The sequence below is a fragment of the Chiroxiphia lanceolata genome, chromosome 12, assembly GCF_009829145.1.
Source record: "Chiroxiphia lanceolata isolate bChiLan1 chromosome 12, bChiLan1.pri, whole genome shotgun sequence".
NCBI classification, from domain to species: Eukaryota; Metazoa; Chordata; class Aves; order Passeriformes; family Pipridae; genus Chiroxiphia; species Chiroxiphia lanceolata.
In genome coordinates, this window is record NC_045648.1 from 16,075,220 (window position 1) to 16,092,461 (window position 17,242).

Sequence of the window (17,242 nt, forward strand, 5' to 3'; positions counted from 1 at the left end):
GGAATGATTGAGTTGGTGTTGCTGCACTCCTGGGATGCGGCGCTGAGGCAGACGCTGCTCCCGCGGCCCTGGCATCTGTCCCTTCCCCCAGTGGAAAACAAAGAAAGATAAAATTAAAATGAAAGTGGAATTTCAAATATCAAATAAAAAACAACCCCAATAAATAAACCATCCCTGGAAAGAAATGGCCCTTTGGGCAGGGGGGAGAGGGACCAAGGGCTCGGCTGAACCCAGAGATGCTGGGAAAAGACCAAATACTCTGGAAAACTCCATTTTTTGCTCTTTTCTCAATTTTTATGGTGTTTTGGGAAAGATGTGATGCCCAGCCCACCTGGAAGGACGGATCCAGCCTTAATTAATCTAATTAGCGCCTCAGGGCTCCTCATTTTGCCTTTCCAGAGGTCTTCCAGTACCCAGAGCTTCTCCAGGTGCCACCAAGGGTGACGATGACGACACAAGGGAGGGATTAAGAGCCAAGTCGTTAGTTAGTGTCATAAATTAGTCCTATGACGGGCTAATTACACCTCCAGGGATTTCTTGCTGACAACAAAACTCACTGTTTTATTGAGTGATAGTTGATGACACCAGCAGTGACACCAAGGACGGCTCAGCCTATTGCTCCCCTCCTCCCCGGCCCAAAAATAATAATAATAATAATAAAAAAAAAAGAAAAAAAAAGAAAAAAAAAGAAAAAAAAAGGAAAAAAAAAAAAGGAAAAAAAAGAACAAAGTTCTGTCTGGGGAAAAATATTAAAAAAAATAAAAATATATATATTTACACTCAACTCCAGGAACCGGCATATAAACAAATATCGCTTCAAGTAGTCCTCGAGTATTATTATTATTATTATTATTATTATTAATTTTTAATACTGATGGTCGCCAAAAAAAAAAAAAAAAAAAGAGGAGGAAAGGTGGTTAGGTCACGTTAAAAAATCAAAACCCGAAGGAAAACGGTGATTTTTGGCAGATTTTAACGCTTTTCCATGCGCTCGGCGTTGGCGTGGATGAGGTGGTGAAAGCACGGAGGGCTTGGCTGCAGCGGAGCCAGTGCTGGCTCAGGATGATCCCGTGGGATATTTAGGCTTGGTTTTCTCCTTCCCATGGGATTTTTAGGCTTGGCTTTCTCCTACCCATGGGATTTTTAGGCTTGGTTTTCTCCCACCGACAGGTGACTCGGCACGAGGGTTTGGCAGCGCGATGCTCCGAGCCGTGGGTGCTCTGAGGGGAAGGGCGCAGGAGCCGGCCGGTGCCCCTCCATCCCCGTCCACCCCCCGCGCCCAAAGGTCTCCACTCCCCAAACCGTTAAGGCCACTGTTAAACCATCCCCCCCCCGGGCCTTTTTACTTAAGAATTCATCCTCCTGGCGTTAACGAGAAAGCTGTGGGAGCGCTGCCGATGGGGAGGAAGCCCTGGCATGTGACGCGGCCCTGGGTGAAGCATCTCAGACCATGAACTCGTTGCTTCCCAGGAGGACGAGGGGTTGGGCGGCGGCACAATCGGCCTCGGGATTCCTCTTGCGTCCCCCTGTCGTCCCCCCATCTGGGGGTTCTTTGGTTTTTGGGGGGGAAGTTTTCACGCTCTTCAGTTTCTGTTTGCCTTTCTCCGGGTTGAACGTCCCACGGGTGGTGAACTGAGGCCGGTCCTCGGGGTAACGGAGGGGTCCCGCCGAGCCCTCGGGGCTCGCCCGGCTCTCAGGGGGCTCTCCATGTCCCCCCGCTCGGTAGAAAGGCGATTTGGAGTACATCTGGAAGCGCTTCCGGGGCAGGTGGGGCAGGCAGGAGGTGGACGACTGGGATGAGGAGGAGGAGGAGATGGAGGCGTCAGCGGGGTCCACGGGGTCCAGCCGCATCCTGGGGTGCCTTCGCAGCCGGCTCGGCCCCTCGGCCTTGGTGGGGCGCAGGGAGATAAGTGCTACACTTCTCTCTGGAGGAGCAGAAGGACCACGGGAGGATTAACACCTTGAGACCACCCAGCATCTTGGTGCTGCTCACCGGGGACACGTGCCATGAAGCCAGGGCAACGTTCCCAGCATCTCACTGGAGGCAGCACCACCAGCACTGTCACTTCCCCACCAAACCGTGGCTGCCATCACCCAACTCCTCAGGGCCACGTGGTTTAACCCTTAACCCTCCTCTCTGCACCCATTTAAACTGTGGGCTTTAAATGAACTAAAAATCCCCAAATAACCTTTCCCAAAGTGACAGAAAAATTTAAGAAAACTGAATGGGCAGAAGATGTCCCTGTCCATGGCAGGGGGGTGAAACAAGATGACCTCTGATGGTCCCTTCCAACCCAAACCATTCCATGATAAACCCAAGGACACCTGGATTTACCTGAGCGATCGGAGATGGCTCCTTCGGAATCGAAGTTCAGATTTTCGGAGCTGTCGGCGGTGCCGATGGAGGCTTCGGACTCGAGGGTTTCGTCGTCAGAGGCGCGGGGCTCCAGTGCCAGCATCTCGAACGTCAGCTCCTCCCTGCCAAAACCAACCCAGTCCCACTGACCCAATGGGACCAAAAAGGTGGGGAGGAGAAGAAAGGGGTGTAGGGCAAGAGATCATGGAGGGTTGGAGCCCTCCAGTCATGATGCCAAGCAACATCCATAGGCCGAGGACATGGCTTGAACCCTTGGCCAGACTTACTTTTCCTTCTGCAGGTTCTCAATCTGCTCGGTCAGCACCTTCTCCTCCTGCTGCATGGCCACTTGCTGCTGCTCTGTCACCTCCATCTCCATGGCCTCCTCACTGCTCATGGTCTCCTCGGGGACGTCCGACACCGAGGGCAAGCGCCCGGTGACAGGAGATGCTGGGCTGGGGTAGGCGCCGCGCCGCACACGTCCTTTGCCCTGAAGAGAGACACCAGCGTCACCACCACCAGCCAAGGTGATCTGGCAAACACTCAGGTGCCAACCACACTGCTCTCTCAAGGAGTAAAGAAGATGGCCCTGGCCATCAGTCCTCAGTGCGCCGCCGATGGACACACCCCAGACCCTCCAAAACCTCTCTTCAGCCTGGGAGAGGTACCAGGACTCAACATGTTGGAGGGGTTGAGGATGGAGGTGGTGAGAGGTGGTGGTGGTGAGGATGACACTGACAGACCAAGTGCAACTTGGACTTCTGAGCAAGCCCAGCCAGTGGCAGGGTGGGTTCCCACAAAGCCCACAGACCATGCGAGGGGAAGGTTGATAGTGGTTGTGTTGGTTTTGGGTGGGAGCATCATCACCAAGGCTTTGATTTCAGGGCACCTGGTTCCTGCTTTATCCTTAGATCAAGTCTCATATCCTTCCCTCATCCACCCTCGGTATTTCCTGAGCATCACAAGGGTCTCCACTGACCCCTTCAGCAAAGAGAAACTCAGAATCATGTTGTCCATGCTCTGGTCTCATGTACAGGAGATTCAGAAACCAGGACCGCCTCTAGCGGTCTGTTATAAGGCAATAAATCCAGATTTTTGGGCCCATGGTTAAATGGGGATATTTAATGAAGATCTGAAGAACCACCTGATTTTTTTAATATTAAAATAAGGACTCAAATGGGGGTGGTACATATGGAGGGATGTTATATATGCAGCTGTTTGAATCTTCTGAGGACTAGCTCTACAGATCTGCTCCAAAGAGCAGAAGAAAAAGGTGGATTTTTGGAGATGAGGGACACAACAGATACTAAACAGCTTTTACTTTAACTGTTATCATGACCAGACATCTCACATTCTAAATTCCAGATCCTGAAGTGACCAGGACCTTGGAGATGTCCATGACTTCCTGCCCTCCCTTGACAACCATCACCCAGGGTGAACCTGCACCTCCCTGGGCTCGTTGCAAGACAACTTTCCTCCCCTGCATTTGCGGCATGCCCGGCTCTTCCTGATAACCCACGTGCCCAGAGCAGGTTTTCAGGATAAAGGAGCCTCCCTTTTTTCCTTTCCATTTTACCCCTTTCATCTTTTGATGCCACATCTCAGAGGTCCTTCACCGTCAGCAAAGCCTCTCCCACACCCCAGTGTTCCTCTGACGACAGCTTTCACGTGGGCTCCTGAGCTGAGGCACAGCTCCCTGAATCCTATTAGCCAAAACTCCTGAGATCCCAAAGATCTCACTGGCTCATGGACTTAAGCCCCTGTGAAATGCCATGCTCAGCATTAGGGGAGCAGTGCTCGAGTTTTGCTCTTCTTTGTCTCCTGACCCTTGCGGATGATGCAAGATGGGAGGGAAGCATCATGGAGTGAGCCTGGTAGGGAGGGAAACAGCTCCACCAACATTCCCAAAATCCTGCAGGCACTCTTCTCACCCATTGTGGTCTCACTAGGAACTCAAAGTCAAACTGGGATGGAGTTGGGAAATACAGGGGTTGCTGCACCACTCTCAATTCAAACCTGGGTTTCCTGACCTTGTGTTCAAGGTGGTGGTGCTCCTCCTCCAAGTAGGTGGAGGAGACCTTTGGATGCCTCGTGCTCTCCGAGACATCTGAGCTGGGGGTTTTGTCCCCCATCTCCAGAAACAGCAGCACTGTGAAAGCAACGTGATGCTGAAACACATCCTGAGCGAGGAGAAATAGGGGTAGGAAGGGAAGGGATGAATCAAGCAAAGTAAAAAAGAGGGAAGCACAGGATGGAAAAAGAAAATAAAATAGAAAATAAAGCAAGGAGGAAGGGAAGAGGGGTGGGAAGTGTTTTTCCGAGGAGCTGCGTGCAGGGATGGCCGAGCGTGGCTGTCCCCAACTCCTGCGCCCGGGACACCTGCGGGAGAAACGGAGGCCCTGAGGAGCAGCACCCGCCCGGGGCCCGGGCGGCAACGTCACGGACAATGGCCAGTGGGACAGAGCTGGAATGAGCGGCGGTGACACACACGGAGGGACGCGGGCGCGCTGCAGTCATACATACCGGGATTGAACTGCGGGTTATGCTCATAAATCTAACTGCAATTAGTACGGGCTTCTGCATTCGAGAGGAGATGAAAAGGAAAGCAGAAGGTTAGAGTGCACATGCCGTCGCCCCTTCCAAAAACCCGCTTTGCTCCTTTTACAGGTTTTTTTTCTTTTGTCCACTGGGGCGAGCGGGGTAGTTCTGCAGCACCAGCTCCACAACCTTGGGCAGACCCTGCTTGGATTCCATCCCCAAACAGCAGAAGCAAAGTGTCCCTGAGGATCACAGTGGGCAGGCCCAAGCAGAGGGGCTGCTCGATGCTCAGCCCAAGCGTGGGGCGCCAGTGCTGTGCCGACTCCGTCCCTCTCCCACAGCCCAACTAGCCAAGCTCAGCGTGCATCTGCAGGCCCCCCGGGAAGCATGGAAGCTCAATGAGATGGGTTTGAGGCTCCCAAAAAGGCAGTGCAGGAGCAGGAGTAGCCTTTGGGAAGCTCCTTTTGGGTTCAGATAATGCAACTAAGCACAAAAAATGATGGTCCAAGTCTCCCATGGGGCCACATCGAGCCAGTGGATGAAAGGCTTGATTCAACTCAGGACCAAACAAGCTCAAATGAAGGTGGAAACGCTGATCAGGAACATCTGAGCTGGAGCAACCCCGCCTCCATGGACTGCTCCTACCTCCTCATGCTTTGGTATGACTCCCGGCAAAGGTGAGGAGCCACCACGGGGCTGAGGGTCCCTGTCCTGGGGGAGATGGTGTGAGAGGTTGCGGGGGGTTTGGGAGGCTGGGATAAGCAGGAGAAGATAAGGTAGAGTGGCTTCAGGGGCAAGGAGAGGACAGGAGGGGACAGAGAGGGCTTTGGCATCTCACCATGGATCTGCGGATCAAGGAGAGGCGGCTCTTGGCCTTGTTCTCTGCGAACTCCAGGCTGTTGATGTCCTTGAGACGAGCCTTGTATTTGTTCATCTGCTCGATGACGATCAATTCTACACAACTAAGGGGGAAAACACCCAAAAGAAGACAAAATGGGAGGAGGAAGTGATGTGATCTGAGCTGTCTTGTCTTGTCCTTTGACAGGATTTCTTTGTAGCTTCTCCCTTAGACTTTAGTTCCAGCACATCCTCTCATTTTATTACAAGGAAAGGATTATTGAAGATCTGCTGTCATGGAAAAGCAAAGGGAGAAAGCTCCAGCTGGAAGCCAGAGGGCAGTGGAAATTCCCCTATAAAGATTGATAACCAGCTACAGATGGATTGAGGAACATAGACTACAGAAATTAAAAATCACCAGGGAAATTTCTCCCCTTGGAAGAGGGACCAAGGGAATACACACCTGGAGAAGACAGCTCGCTTACATGCAGCAATGCTGCAGCAGTGATGCTGTTCAGCTGAGCCAACTTTAATGCTGTCAGGAGGGTGTTTGGGGAAAAAAATGATCCTTTCCTCATAATAAAATGAGATGATGTGCTGGAGCTAAAGCCTAAGGGAGAAGCTACAACAAAATCCTGTTGAAGGCCAAGTGCTCCTGCCAGCTGAGTCTCCAAGCACATCTTCAACAATTTTAATACTTCCTGAAGGTAAAACCACCCCTTTCAGAAGCTCAGCCCTTTACTGGAGGGTTTACATTATTATAATTTACTCCAGTATCTATTTTTAAATCTATTTAGTATGAGCCAAACTGAATTTGGGCAAGTGCTTCGCTTTTTCTCTGTAAAACCTTTGCAATTATGGCAAACGCCACAAATAGATAAGTTTATTAATATTAATATTGCTGCAGACCAAACAACTCACCCCCTCCAATAAAAAAGCCAAAATTAAGTCAGAACCAAGACCTGCTTGCCAAAAAATTAACTGTAAAACCACATCAGCACAAGCTCCACCTTTTCCTGCTGAGATGGGCTAGGCAGGAAAGCAGAAGTTGACCTGCTCTTGGGGATCCTTCATCACTTAAAAATCCCCATTTAACAACCTCTTGGGGATTGAGAGGATATGAAATATCTTTGTGAAGATGCATTTTCTATCTGTTTATCATTTCCACGCTAAAGCTGTCACTTTTTGAGCCATTTGACAACCCTAAGGGCTACCAAGCTGTGAGTGGTGGGTCGTCCAGCACCGTGTTCTTACGTGGTGGTTTTGCTGATGTCCTGGACGCTCTGCAGCGGGTCTGTCGTGTCAGGGCAGCGCAGGATACAGGGAGCAAAGACAATGGCCAAGGCATTGGCTGACATGCGGTTGGTCTCTTCTTGGAGGGCAATCCTAAAAAAAACAGGGATTAAGAGAGAAGTCAGAGATGAAGGCACCTCCACAGCACCTCTTCCACACGGTCATGGATGAAGAGAGATGACATTTCTACAGTGCAGTCTTGCTTTGCTCTGATTGATGGAGAAAGCCAAACCTCAAGATGTCTCAGGTGGTTCCAAGGTAGGCAAACAACCCAAAAACTTGTGATGAGAGGCCTACAGTGGTGGGAGGCACCAGGGACTTGTAGGAACCACGAGCTCATCAACAAACAGCCATCACTTGGAAAAACAGCTCCTGGGCCACCTCCTGGCAGACATGACGGACCTGAAAGCTCCTCTCTGTCTCCTGCCCACCTGCTTTTGGTCTCATCTATTCCCTCTCCTTCCCTACAGCTGCCCAGGCCCAACATACCTCACCAGGTGGAAGATGAGACGCTCCAAGGTGCTGAGGTGGGTGCGGGAGAGCTGGTCGATGACTGAGTACACCCCCCGCACTGTCTCCTTCCTCTCCTGGAGGCCTGTGGAGAAAGCACCACCGTTTAGGGGCAGCTTCTGCTTCCTCCTCTTATTTAGAACGATACTTCTTAACGCTTATTTAATTTTACTACTCAAAAGACAGAACTGTTGGGGCTGAAATCTGCTGAAATGTGATTTGACGTGAAAGCCACCAGAGTTGAGACCAAAACTGAGACCAAATAACCAAAAATCAGACTTCGAAACCAGGTAAATACAATTTGTTAAAATCAGACGGTTTGGACCCAATGAGTAAAAAAAAAGTTGGACATTAAAAGTGGCCCCCCCACCAGGGGAAGGGGATGGTGAAGGAGGTTCCTCACCCATCGCCCGCAGAAACTCCTCATAGAGCTCGAAGGTCATGAGAGGGTTGGGCAGGTCTCGGAGCCACTGCTTGAACACGCTGGCGATGACGTGGATGTTGTAGTCGTCTAAATTCACGTTATCAATGTCTGGGTTTGGCAGCAGATGGAGGGAGAAGTCACAAACCAAGAGGCAACAATTAATATGAATCATTAGTGAAGCCAAGGGGTTGGACAAGGTGGCCTTCCTACCCAAATCATTCCATGATAAGCTACTCCACGATAAAAAGTGCACACGTACCACCCCGAAACCACACTGTGTTTAACAGCAAGAAATCCAGCATTGCATTTGAGCATTCACCACATTGCATGTGGTGAAATTGGAAAGAAATGCATTTTCCAGGGTGAATAATGTCAGGTGGGACCAGGATTTCTTTCCTGGCTGGCATTGATAGCTATGGTGTAAGTAAGGCAGAATTTTCCCTCAACTAGAATGACTTTTTTCATAGATTGCACCTAAAAAAGCACGAGTTCGTGCCTTGAGTTTTGGTTGGTGACGTGAAAGCATCCCTTGCATAGCCTGCAGTCCTTCCTTCCATCCAACCTTGCTGCTGCAGAGACTTTCCTCCCCAGGAGGTTCTTCCCCCTCCTTTTACCTGTATCGAGGCCTTGCCGCAGCTCCTTGATCTTGTTGGTGGAGCCTGACTTCCTGTAGATGCCCTCTGTGTACAGCCCGTGCATCTCGATGTAGTTGATGAGCTTCTCCACCAGCAGCGGCACCGCCCGCTCCTCGCTGGTCAGGCGGGAGAGCTCCACCCCGAACTGCCGGGAAGAGAGCTCGGGGTCGTACTGCACAGGGAAAGGACAAAAAGGGGTTAAATCCTTCTAGGATTGGTGCAGTGCTTGGATCCAGCTGCTGTCCAGACTCCTTCAGCTGATCCAGGCAACCTGTGCGCTGGAGGACAGGACAGGACACAGGTCTTGCAGTGCTAAAGTGGTCTCTGGACATGCACCTTAACTCAAAAAAGTTTGGGTTTTCTTTCTTTAACCAGCCCACTGTGGTTATACTCTCAGGCTGGTAGAGCCAACACAGCTGGACATGGTCCTCCTCCACCTCCTGCCCCTCTGGCACCATCTCCAGTGATGATTTCACCCCTCAAAGATGATGCACGAAGCAGAACAGGTAAATCTGAATCTTAGCTTCTCAGATCAACTCACAGCATTGACAATTATAAAATATCTGTGAACAAACAAGATGCCAAAATAGGAGCCAAAAGAACCCATCTCCATCTGTCAGGAAGGACTCTTTCTGCTGGCTGCAAACACTCACCAGAGAGTTGATACCTGGCAAATTCAAATGTGAATAAAGTCCTCCTGCATGGGAGATTCTGGGCGGGAAAAGTCAGAAGACCCAATACAACATTGACACAAATTCTCAGCCCCAGCAAAGGGAAGGTGAGGTGCAAGCCAGTCACTGGCAAAATGGTGGTGCCCATGACCCAGGTCCCAGCTCCCCTGACAATCCCTCCTGCATTTTTATTTTTCCCACTCGATGCCATCCTTTCATCCATCCTGTCAACCTCATGAGAAGATGTGTGGAAGGTCCCCATACTGTTTCATTCTTTCTTATAATTGATGGTTTGGGGCTCCCCATTGCTGAAAACAACCCTAAAAACATAATCCACCGAGCACAGAGAAGCTGGAACCTTCCTAGAGAAGAACTTCCACCTGCCCAAGTTGGAGACATGGTGAACTCTCTTCCGTGGGTGCAGCACAAAAACTTCCTTGTGCAGAGAAACCCCAAGAAATGAGAAGGCTCCAAGAATCTCTGGGCTCCTCTGAAAAAAATTCTCATTGAAATTCCCAGATTTTAGAGCAGAAACTCATCAGAGGTGTTCCCAGCTCTTGCAAAAATACTCCAGAAAGGGAAACAGTGTGGCAAAAATACTCTATGTATTCAAAATACAAATATATTCATATATATATATATCTTCAATGTATATATTCAGATTATTTCTTGGGAAAAATGTACTCCTGCAGCTTTCTGGAGGCTGTGTATTATGGAGGTTGTTTTCCTCCAAAAAGTCTCCCAGGGAGCAGACAAAGCCTTGTACACATTATTCTCCTGCCTCTGTTGTCCTCCTTTTTGGCAGAAAATAAGTGATTGAAAAGAAAACCCACCAAATCTTGATGATTCATCATTAGCCAGGACAACCTGCTGCGTTCATTCCCTGTTCTCCATACCCTTGAATCTGGGAAACAATATTTAATTCCCTCTAAGGGGGACAGGGAGTGACTCAACATCCTCTGCTCCCCTTCCTGGCTCAGGCCAGTTTGGGGACCGTGCCATGACCTGAGCAGGGACCAGTGGGGTGAAGGACAACTCGTGTTTCCAAGAATAACCCTCCATTTCCAAATCCTTAAAAGCTATAAAATGAGGCAAATTCCTATTATTCGGTGTGGTTCCAAGGCAGGGAACGACACTGCAACATCTCCTGCATGACTGGGCAGATCTACAGTGACTCATCACTGCGTAATTTCCAAAATACATCCAAACACTGCTTGGAGAGACCTTTGGGGATCTCTGGTCTGAGCTCCTGCTCAAAGGAGGGTTATTGCCACCATTAGATCCAAGTTCTGTGCCTCCAACGATTTTTATACAAACTTGGGATCACCATCTGGAAGGTATTTAGTGAAAGAAAAGAGACTTTTACCTTTTTGGAGCACTTGGTCGTGGTTTTAAGACAGCACTTCTTGTGACAAGCATATTTACACACTGCAAGAGAGAAAAGGGGTATTTAATCATCCCAAAAGTCGCATCACTGGAAAAATATGAATTCACACGGATGAAGTAGCTCCTCTCAGGACTAGCAGGTCAAAAGCACATTGAATTTGCAGTTTCCAGGGGCCAAGTCTATCTTAGATCCACTCAAACTAAAATAATGAAGCTTTAAAATGAAAGGCCCCATATTTAAGTCCCTGAAATGTTAAATCCCTCCCTGACAGATCCACCTGGAAGATAATCCATGAGTCACTCTGAGGTATTAGACATGGATGCCCCTAAAGAGGTTGGAAATTGCACCTGATCTGTGTTCTTCCTGCACTGGGCCTGAACCACCCTAAGGCTGATGCTGCCAACCCAGTCACAGAAAGGTTAGAAAAACCAAAGCAATGGATCAACCATTCCTGTTGTCTCTCCTCCATTTTCCTGCTCTCCCCAAAAATTCATGTGCCCGGAGGTCAAACAGGAGAAGCCAAATGGGTTTGCCATGGTCAGGATCCCTGCAGGCATCCTGAGGACCCATTTCCATACCCGACTCTCCCGTCCTGACTGTGACACACATATAAGGTTTGACCTTATGGGGTGACCACATGACCTGATGGGATAAGATGTGTAACACAAAGCACAAAATTAACTGTGCCATGAAGGATTGCTGGGACAGACTCATTAGTTGACTTCAGAAACCCTTAGGAACTGTCCCAAAAGCACTTCAGATGGGAAAAAACCCAAATTAATTGAGAGTGGGGTTGCAAATCCCAAAACTCATCCCTATGATACAAGTACATGAGAAGAACCAAAGAGGCAAAGAGGGGGTGCTTACATTTACAAACAGAAGCCCTGTCCATGATCCAGATCAAGGAGGAACAATATTCACAGTATGTGGGGATGCTGTACTGGGTCGCCTTGAAAATGTGACCATTGTGCTCTTCCACCTGCGAGGACAAAGGTTGGGTGGTGAGAAAAGGAGCTGGGTGTTCAGTCTGCTGCAAAATGGGGAGATGGACACAGTCAGCTCTCCAACTTTGAGCTGGTATTTGCTTTTATTTGCTATTTTTGATTCCTTTTCAGCCCAATATCTCACAGACAACCCAAGCCAACATCCAGCCTGTGTACGAACTGAACCCTCATGGAAGCAGGTTACAAAGTGTTTGACTGAGGGTGGTTGGTCAACTTCTCCATGTTATAAAGGTCTTCTATGAATCCATGGCCCATTTTTTTGGCTCTGCCCCTGCATCCTTCCCAGCACTGTTAAATCCTTTAGGAGAACAGGAGCTGCAATGTCCTCCATTCACGATATTAGAGATGCAAAACATACTATAAATTTATGCAGAAACCCAGAACAACACTTTGTTTCGGTCTCAGCTCTTCTATAATAATCCTTGACATGACATTTATGTCTTGGCTGATGTGGGATGTGTTTTCAGAGAAACAGCCCACATCCATCCTTGATCAAGCAAACCAAATGCACCTCATTCATCCTTCCAGTACATCGTTTCATGGCTGATGTTCAGATCTCACCACTGGACTTGCAATGAGAAGGTCTTGTCATTCTGGCCCTAAGGACATTAATTTTTTAATGCACAGGCACAGAGGGGTCAACTCACCACATCTGCTTCCTTTTTCCTTCTCTTTTTCCGTTCCGTTTTTGGCACCTGGTACAAGAAAGAGATTTAAGTGTATTTAGGGGCAATTCCCCTAGGGAAAGAGGACAGAGGGCTCATATCCAACAGTGCTTGGAGCCCCACCCTCCAGTGCACCTGCAGCCCCAGGAGAGTCACTATAGAAAAGTCTCGTATGGATCACCCCAGTTTTGGAATTTTCCTGGACAACTGTCCCCATCTTCAGCTCAGAGCTGAGCGTAGCTGCTGCTCCAGCTCTGTATCCAGCAGCAGTGACTTAAAGCTCTCCTCTAAGAGACCCAAGGAGAACACAATGCCCAGACTGCTTTGAAGAAAACCTGCCTGGAGAGGAGCCTGGAGAGGACTCAGAGCAGAAGGGCCAGAAGATGGGATATTTGTACAATAAACACCATCTCCCAGGCCCGGCCTGAGATCCTGTGGGTGTCCTTACAGATGATACAGAGCAGAAAGGGAGAAAGGGAGGAGATCAAGTCTGTGAAATAGTGCAAGCTCTAACTGCTCTGAAAACTGCACCTAAACTTGAGCTCAGCCATTGCCCACATCCCCTTCTCCTGCAACCCAACCCATGGTGACATGTGTGGTCACTTGGGAAGTGGTCAGGAGACCAGGGAAGCTTTATCTCTTTCACTGTCCCTCAAAGATTGAACTAAACCCCCCAAACTAAAGAAGTACCAGGAGCTGCCTTTCCAACCATCCACTGCTGGTTGGAACTTTGCCCTGGAGACAACATCTACACGTTGGCACTGCCAAGGCCCAGCTCAGCCCAGATGTGAACTGGGCTTTGCTGAGCCCAGTGACATATAACCAATGAATCACTCAATGCTGGTTTACACTGTCCAGCTCAGCCTAAGGTAGAGAAGAAAACAGGGGTTCCCATGTGCCTACAGAGAGCACAACCCCATGGAAAGACAGTTCCCAAATCTTCAAGGGACTTAAGAAAAGTGCTGAGTACCTTCCCCACGGTGTAATCCAGGGGTTTGTACTCCATCATATATTCATCCAGGAAGACTTTGAAGGTATTGACCCAGACTTTAACTGGAGACTCACTCCAGTCCCTCTGCTCAAACCTCATGGTCTTCTCCAGAATCTGCTCAAATAAGGCGTAGAGGTCCTTGTAGCGGATGCTTTTCCCATCATCCATCTTTTAAGGAAACAGAAGCAAAAAAAAAAAAGTTATTTTTATACAGCCCAGATTTTTATGCAGCCTTTTCTGCTCTGGATAATTATTTCAGCCTCACTGACTTCCAGCTGCTTGGCGAAAGCCCAAGTATGATTAAGAGAACGAAAAAAGGATCAGACATCTCCACCACTCACAAAGGGAACACAGTTTCCAGGCACTTTGGGTGGCAAATTGGAGCTTATTGACTCTCTGTCATTTCCCCTTTGACTGGGAGCAAGGTTGTAACAAGGATCAGGAATCTACACCCAACGTACCCTGAGAGCTGGCTAAGGAGGGAGAGTTACACAGGACTGAATACAGAGGAAGCACATCCATCCTTTAGGATAAGCAGACCAGGAATGGAAGGCTTGGAAACAATCTGTACCACCAGGAGGACCAAGAGCACCCCGTTTTTCCTGGAAGTTCTCACTCACCATCCAGTCACTTACCGCCAGCGCCGAGGAGTAAAAGCTGAAGATGTTCTGTCGGAATTCCTTCAGTGCTTTCTTGAACACGACATCCACCAGTGTGTCCTTCTTGCTGTCCTCATTGTCCAGTTCATTCATCTGGGAAAACAAAGGGTGCAAGTTTGTGCACCCACATCCCTTTTGCTGCAGCAGAGCTCCATGTGAGGTGAAGCAGCACCAACAAGCAGCTGCTCCACCACGGGCAGACAATGCTAAGCATGACTACAAGGTGGTTTCTCCTGCATGCAAACCAGAAACTTCTCCCAAGCACCCTTAGATGAATTATTAGCTCTGTTACAGCTGCCCCCCTGGATAATATAGACTTTCTTGTCTCTGTTTGCTCTTGGAGCTCTGTCCTGGTGTGGACAGGAGTTACCTTTTTCAGGAGGAACTCATCCATGCTCTTCAGGTCGCCGGCGCTGGTTATGATCTGCAGGGAGTCGTTCTGCCACTGCACAGGCTCCAGGGCCACGTTGCTGATCTTGACGCTGCGCTTGCGTTTCACTTTGGGAGAGGGTTCCTTGTTCTCCTTAAACTCCCGCCGGTAGATCCCAGACAGCTCCGGACTCCGTGGGGGGGTCAGGTGGTGTGGACCCAACTCTACAGGTGATAAATGAAAACAGGGAAAGAAAGAGATTGAGGAACAGATGAAAAATAATTGTGCCACTAAACCAGGGAGACGGGCATCGCAATAAACCTGCGGAGGAGAACAGCCCTGGGTGGTACTCACAGGAAGATTAAATGTCACTTCTCCTTTAGTTATTTCCTCCCTCCAGAGAAGAAACATCTGTCCATGTCCAGATGGTGGGCAGGAGGATTAGTGACATGGAATTCCTCGAGATCCGTTATGGATCCCACCCTCTAACCTACTTGCCATCTCTGAATTGAGATGTGAACCAGCATGGTCATTTCCCAATTTCCCAACCCAGTTTCCCTGCTCCTTCCAACACTGGCACCATGTTCTGCCCCCACTTACCTTCTCCAAGCTGCAAGCCAGGAAACATCTCCCTGCCAGGGGCTTCCTGCTCTGCATACAGCTCCAGCAGCTCTGACTGGGTAGCGAGCTTCTCCCGGGGGGTCTTCTTTTCCCCCTGCTTTCCCTTCACCCAGAACCTCATCTTGGCTCGCTGGGGCCTGCAAATAAGTCATGGAAAGAGGAACTGCCTTAACTAGGAAAATGTCCTTCTACCCAAAACAACCCCAATCTCCTGGACCTTTCTGTCTCCTGGACTTTCTCCTGTTTGAGGAGGAGTTAAATCCATACGACTTCTACCAGGAAAAGTTGGCTACTTGTCCTTAACAAAGACAAGAAACTTCGGTGTCATGTGTGCAACTGGGTGGTTTGGGATGGGACATCTGGCCCATGTCACCGAAACTTAATTGTGATGTGAGCCTGACACCTCTTTTAATTGGGCACGTCCATGGTCCTGGGGGAAAAGGTGGGATGAGTAACTCGAGCTGGCTTTGGCAGGTGGAGCTCCAGAGGAGCCTGGATGGTTTGACAAGGTCATGGCAAGCAGGAAGGACACGGGATGGACTTGTCTGCCATCTCCAGCCACGTTTCCTACCTCCCATCTGGAGTTAGGCTCTTCTGGGTGGTCACCAGCTTCCCGATCTCCCCCTGGGACATGGTTTTGTGCAGTTTGGTCTGGCCTTCCCCAGAGGCGAATCGCTGCACCGTCTGTAACGATTCCAAGCATGAAGCCTTTAAAAACAAAACAGTTCTTGGGATGACTTCTTTCCCTAGCAAAAACTAGATATTTCACCTATTACATCTTTATTTCTATTTGCCCACAGGTAAACACCTACAGTCCTGGTGAGCCAGTTGCCACTAAAGAAATAGTTTGATGAGTCCTAAAAAAACAAGTGTTTCCCTTGCTCCAGCTCTACATCGAGGTCCAACCTTCTTTCTCCTTGAGCAATCAGTGATGAAAATCAGTTTGCACCAAGCCACGGGTTGTTATTGCTCAGCCTGCACAACTGCTCCATCATCTTGATCCGGACATCCCAGCTCTCCATCCCAGAAGGGTCATGTTAAGTCATGATGAAGTGATTTGTGGTGTTCCCAGCCCCAAAGGAACCTTCAACCAGCTGGATTTGTCTCAGCAGCTGGATTTGTCCCAGTACTTTACAGAAAAAGAAGACCAAAGTCTTTGTGCCAAGGACATGTCAAAATTAACCCTTTAAATGATGAAATTTTTCATATCTAATAGAAAATATCTTCACTTTTGTCACCATTTAAAATGCCCTGGGATCATTTATTTAAGGGTGGAAGGAATTTGCAATAATTCAACCTAACAGGATCCCATGAAGTAGCCCAGAAAAAGTCTCACCATATTTAAAAAATACATCAATTTTTGTTCTATTTTTCAATTGCAGCTGTGATTTCAGAGCTGGATTCCTGGAGGACAGACTTGCAGCATGAGGGAAGGAGGGAATCAGGTTGTATGGATGGATTTGGGAGATGATGGTCAAATATCTCCTGCAGTTTTCCCATCACCTCAATGTTTCAGCTGAACTCACTGTGCTTTAAAGCATTTTTCTTCTATTAAAAATATTTTAAATAGAATTTTATAAAAAATGGGCTGCAGGGGAGTCGCATTTACCATATTTACTCCTCTTAAATGTTCTATTTTCCCCCGTTGGACTAACCTTTCTGCGAGCCAGGAGATGGCAGCACATAAGGCAAAATAATCACTGGGAAGTCAGAAACTGTCTAAACCAATAAAGGCATTTTTGTTCCTGTGAGTCCTACATTTAGGTGATGACACACATAAATTGGGGATAGACACCGGGAAAAACACCAGCTCAAACCCCATAAAAGTGATCTCCATCCAGCCCAAACTTACTACTTGTTTTAAAAATTATCTATTAAAATATTTACCCCCACAATACAGTTTTGCTCTTGAGTAATTTCAACCTTTTGAATTTCTAGCTTTAGAAAATCAGGACTAAAGTGCATTTTTGGTGTGAGATCCTTCTGGTTGAGGGACTTTGCCAAGGGTCCTTGCTTGGGTGGGAAACCTTCTCAGATGTCAAGATGAGCCTCTGCACAAGAAAATGCCCAGTTGGGGAACACCACAAAGCATCAGGAGGGCAAGTGGCAATAACTGAGGGTCTGGAGTTGTCTCCTGGACGAAGAGGGGACCAAATACTTTCCCTCTGAAAGAGCAACCTGTGTTTTGCCCATCCCTGAGGTAACTGTGGCCAAGCGACTCATCCCAGCAGGCACAGAAGAGCTTCCTGAAGCTCAGTGATCCCTTTGGATGGCTTAGGAC

The 17,242-nt window shown here is 48.6% G+C and overlaps 1 protein-coding gene across 7 annotated transcripts in view; it reads right to left on the reverse strand.

The window, feature by feature from the left end:
• Window positions 1-858: 858 nt before the first annotated feature.
• The window catches only part of MYO9A (myosin IXA), a 169,100-nt gene continuing 152,716 nt past the window's right edge, over window positions 859-17,242 (reverse strand). For 5 of the 7 annotated variants that reach the window (XM_032700341.1, XM_032700343.1, XM_032700339.1 and 2 more), the window contains 17 exons: window positions 15,533-15,645; window positions 14,941-15,098; window positions 14,341-14,564; window positions 13,947-14,063; window positions 13,291-13,479; window positions 12,303-12,350; window positions 11,519-11,630; window positions 10,631-10,692; window positions 8,573-8,765; window positions 7,938-8,066; window positions 7,514-7,619; window positions 6,986-7,117; window positions 5,733-5,856; window positions 4,880-4,933; window positions 2,644-2,846; window positions 2,336-2,478; window positions 1,444-1,925 (listed from right to left, as the gene is read on the reverse strand). In XM_032700341.1, coding sequence (XP_032556232.1) covers window positions 1,444-1,925; window positions 2,336-2,478; window positions 2,644-2,846; window positions 4,880-4,933; window positions 5,733-5,856; window positions 6,986-7,117; window positions 7,514-7,619; window positions 7,938-8,066; window positions 8,573-8,765; window positions 10,631-10,692; window positions 11,519-11,630; window positions 12,303-12,350; window positions 13,291-13,479; window positions 13,947-14,063; window positions 14,341-14,564; window positions 14,941-15,098; window positions 15,533-15,645 — 2,589 coding nt within the window. Of the gene's footprint in view, window positions 1,926-2,335; window positions 2,479-2,643; window positions 2,847-4,879; window positions 4,934-5,732; window positions 5,857-6,985; window positions 7,118-7,513; window positions 7,620-7,937; window positions 8,067-8,572; window positions 8,766-10,630; window positions 10,693-11,518; window positions 11,631-12,302; window positions 12,351-13,290; window positions 13,480-13,946; window positions 14,064-14,340; window positions 14,565-14,940; window positions 15,099-15,532; window positions 15,646-17,242 lie in introns of all 7 variants that reach the window. The other 2 variants (XM_032700338.1, XM_032700340.1) reach the window with 2 other exon arrangements.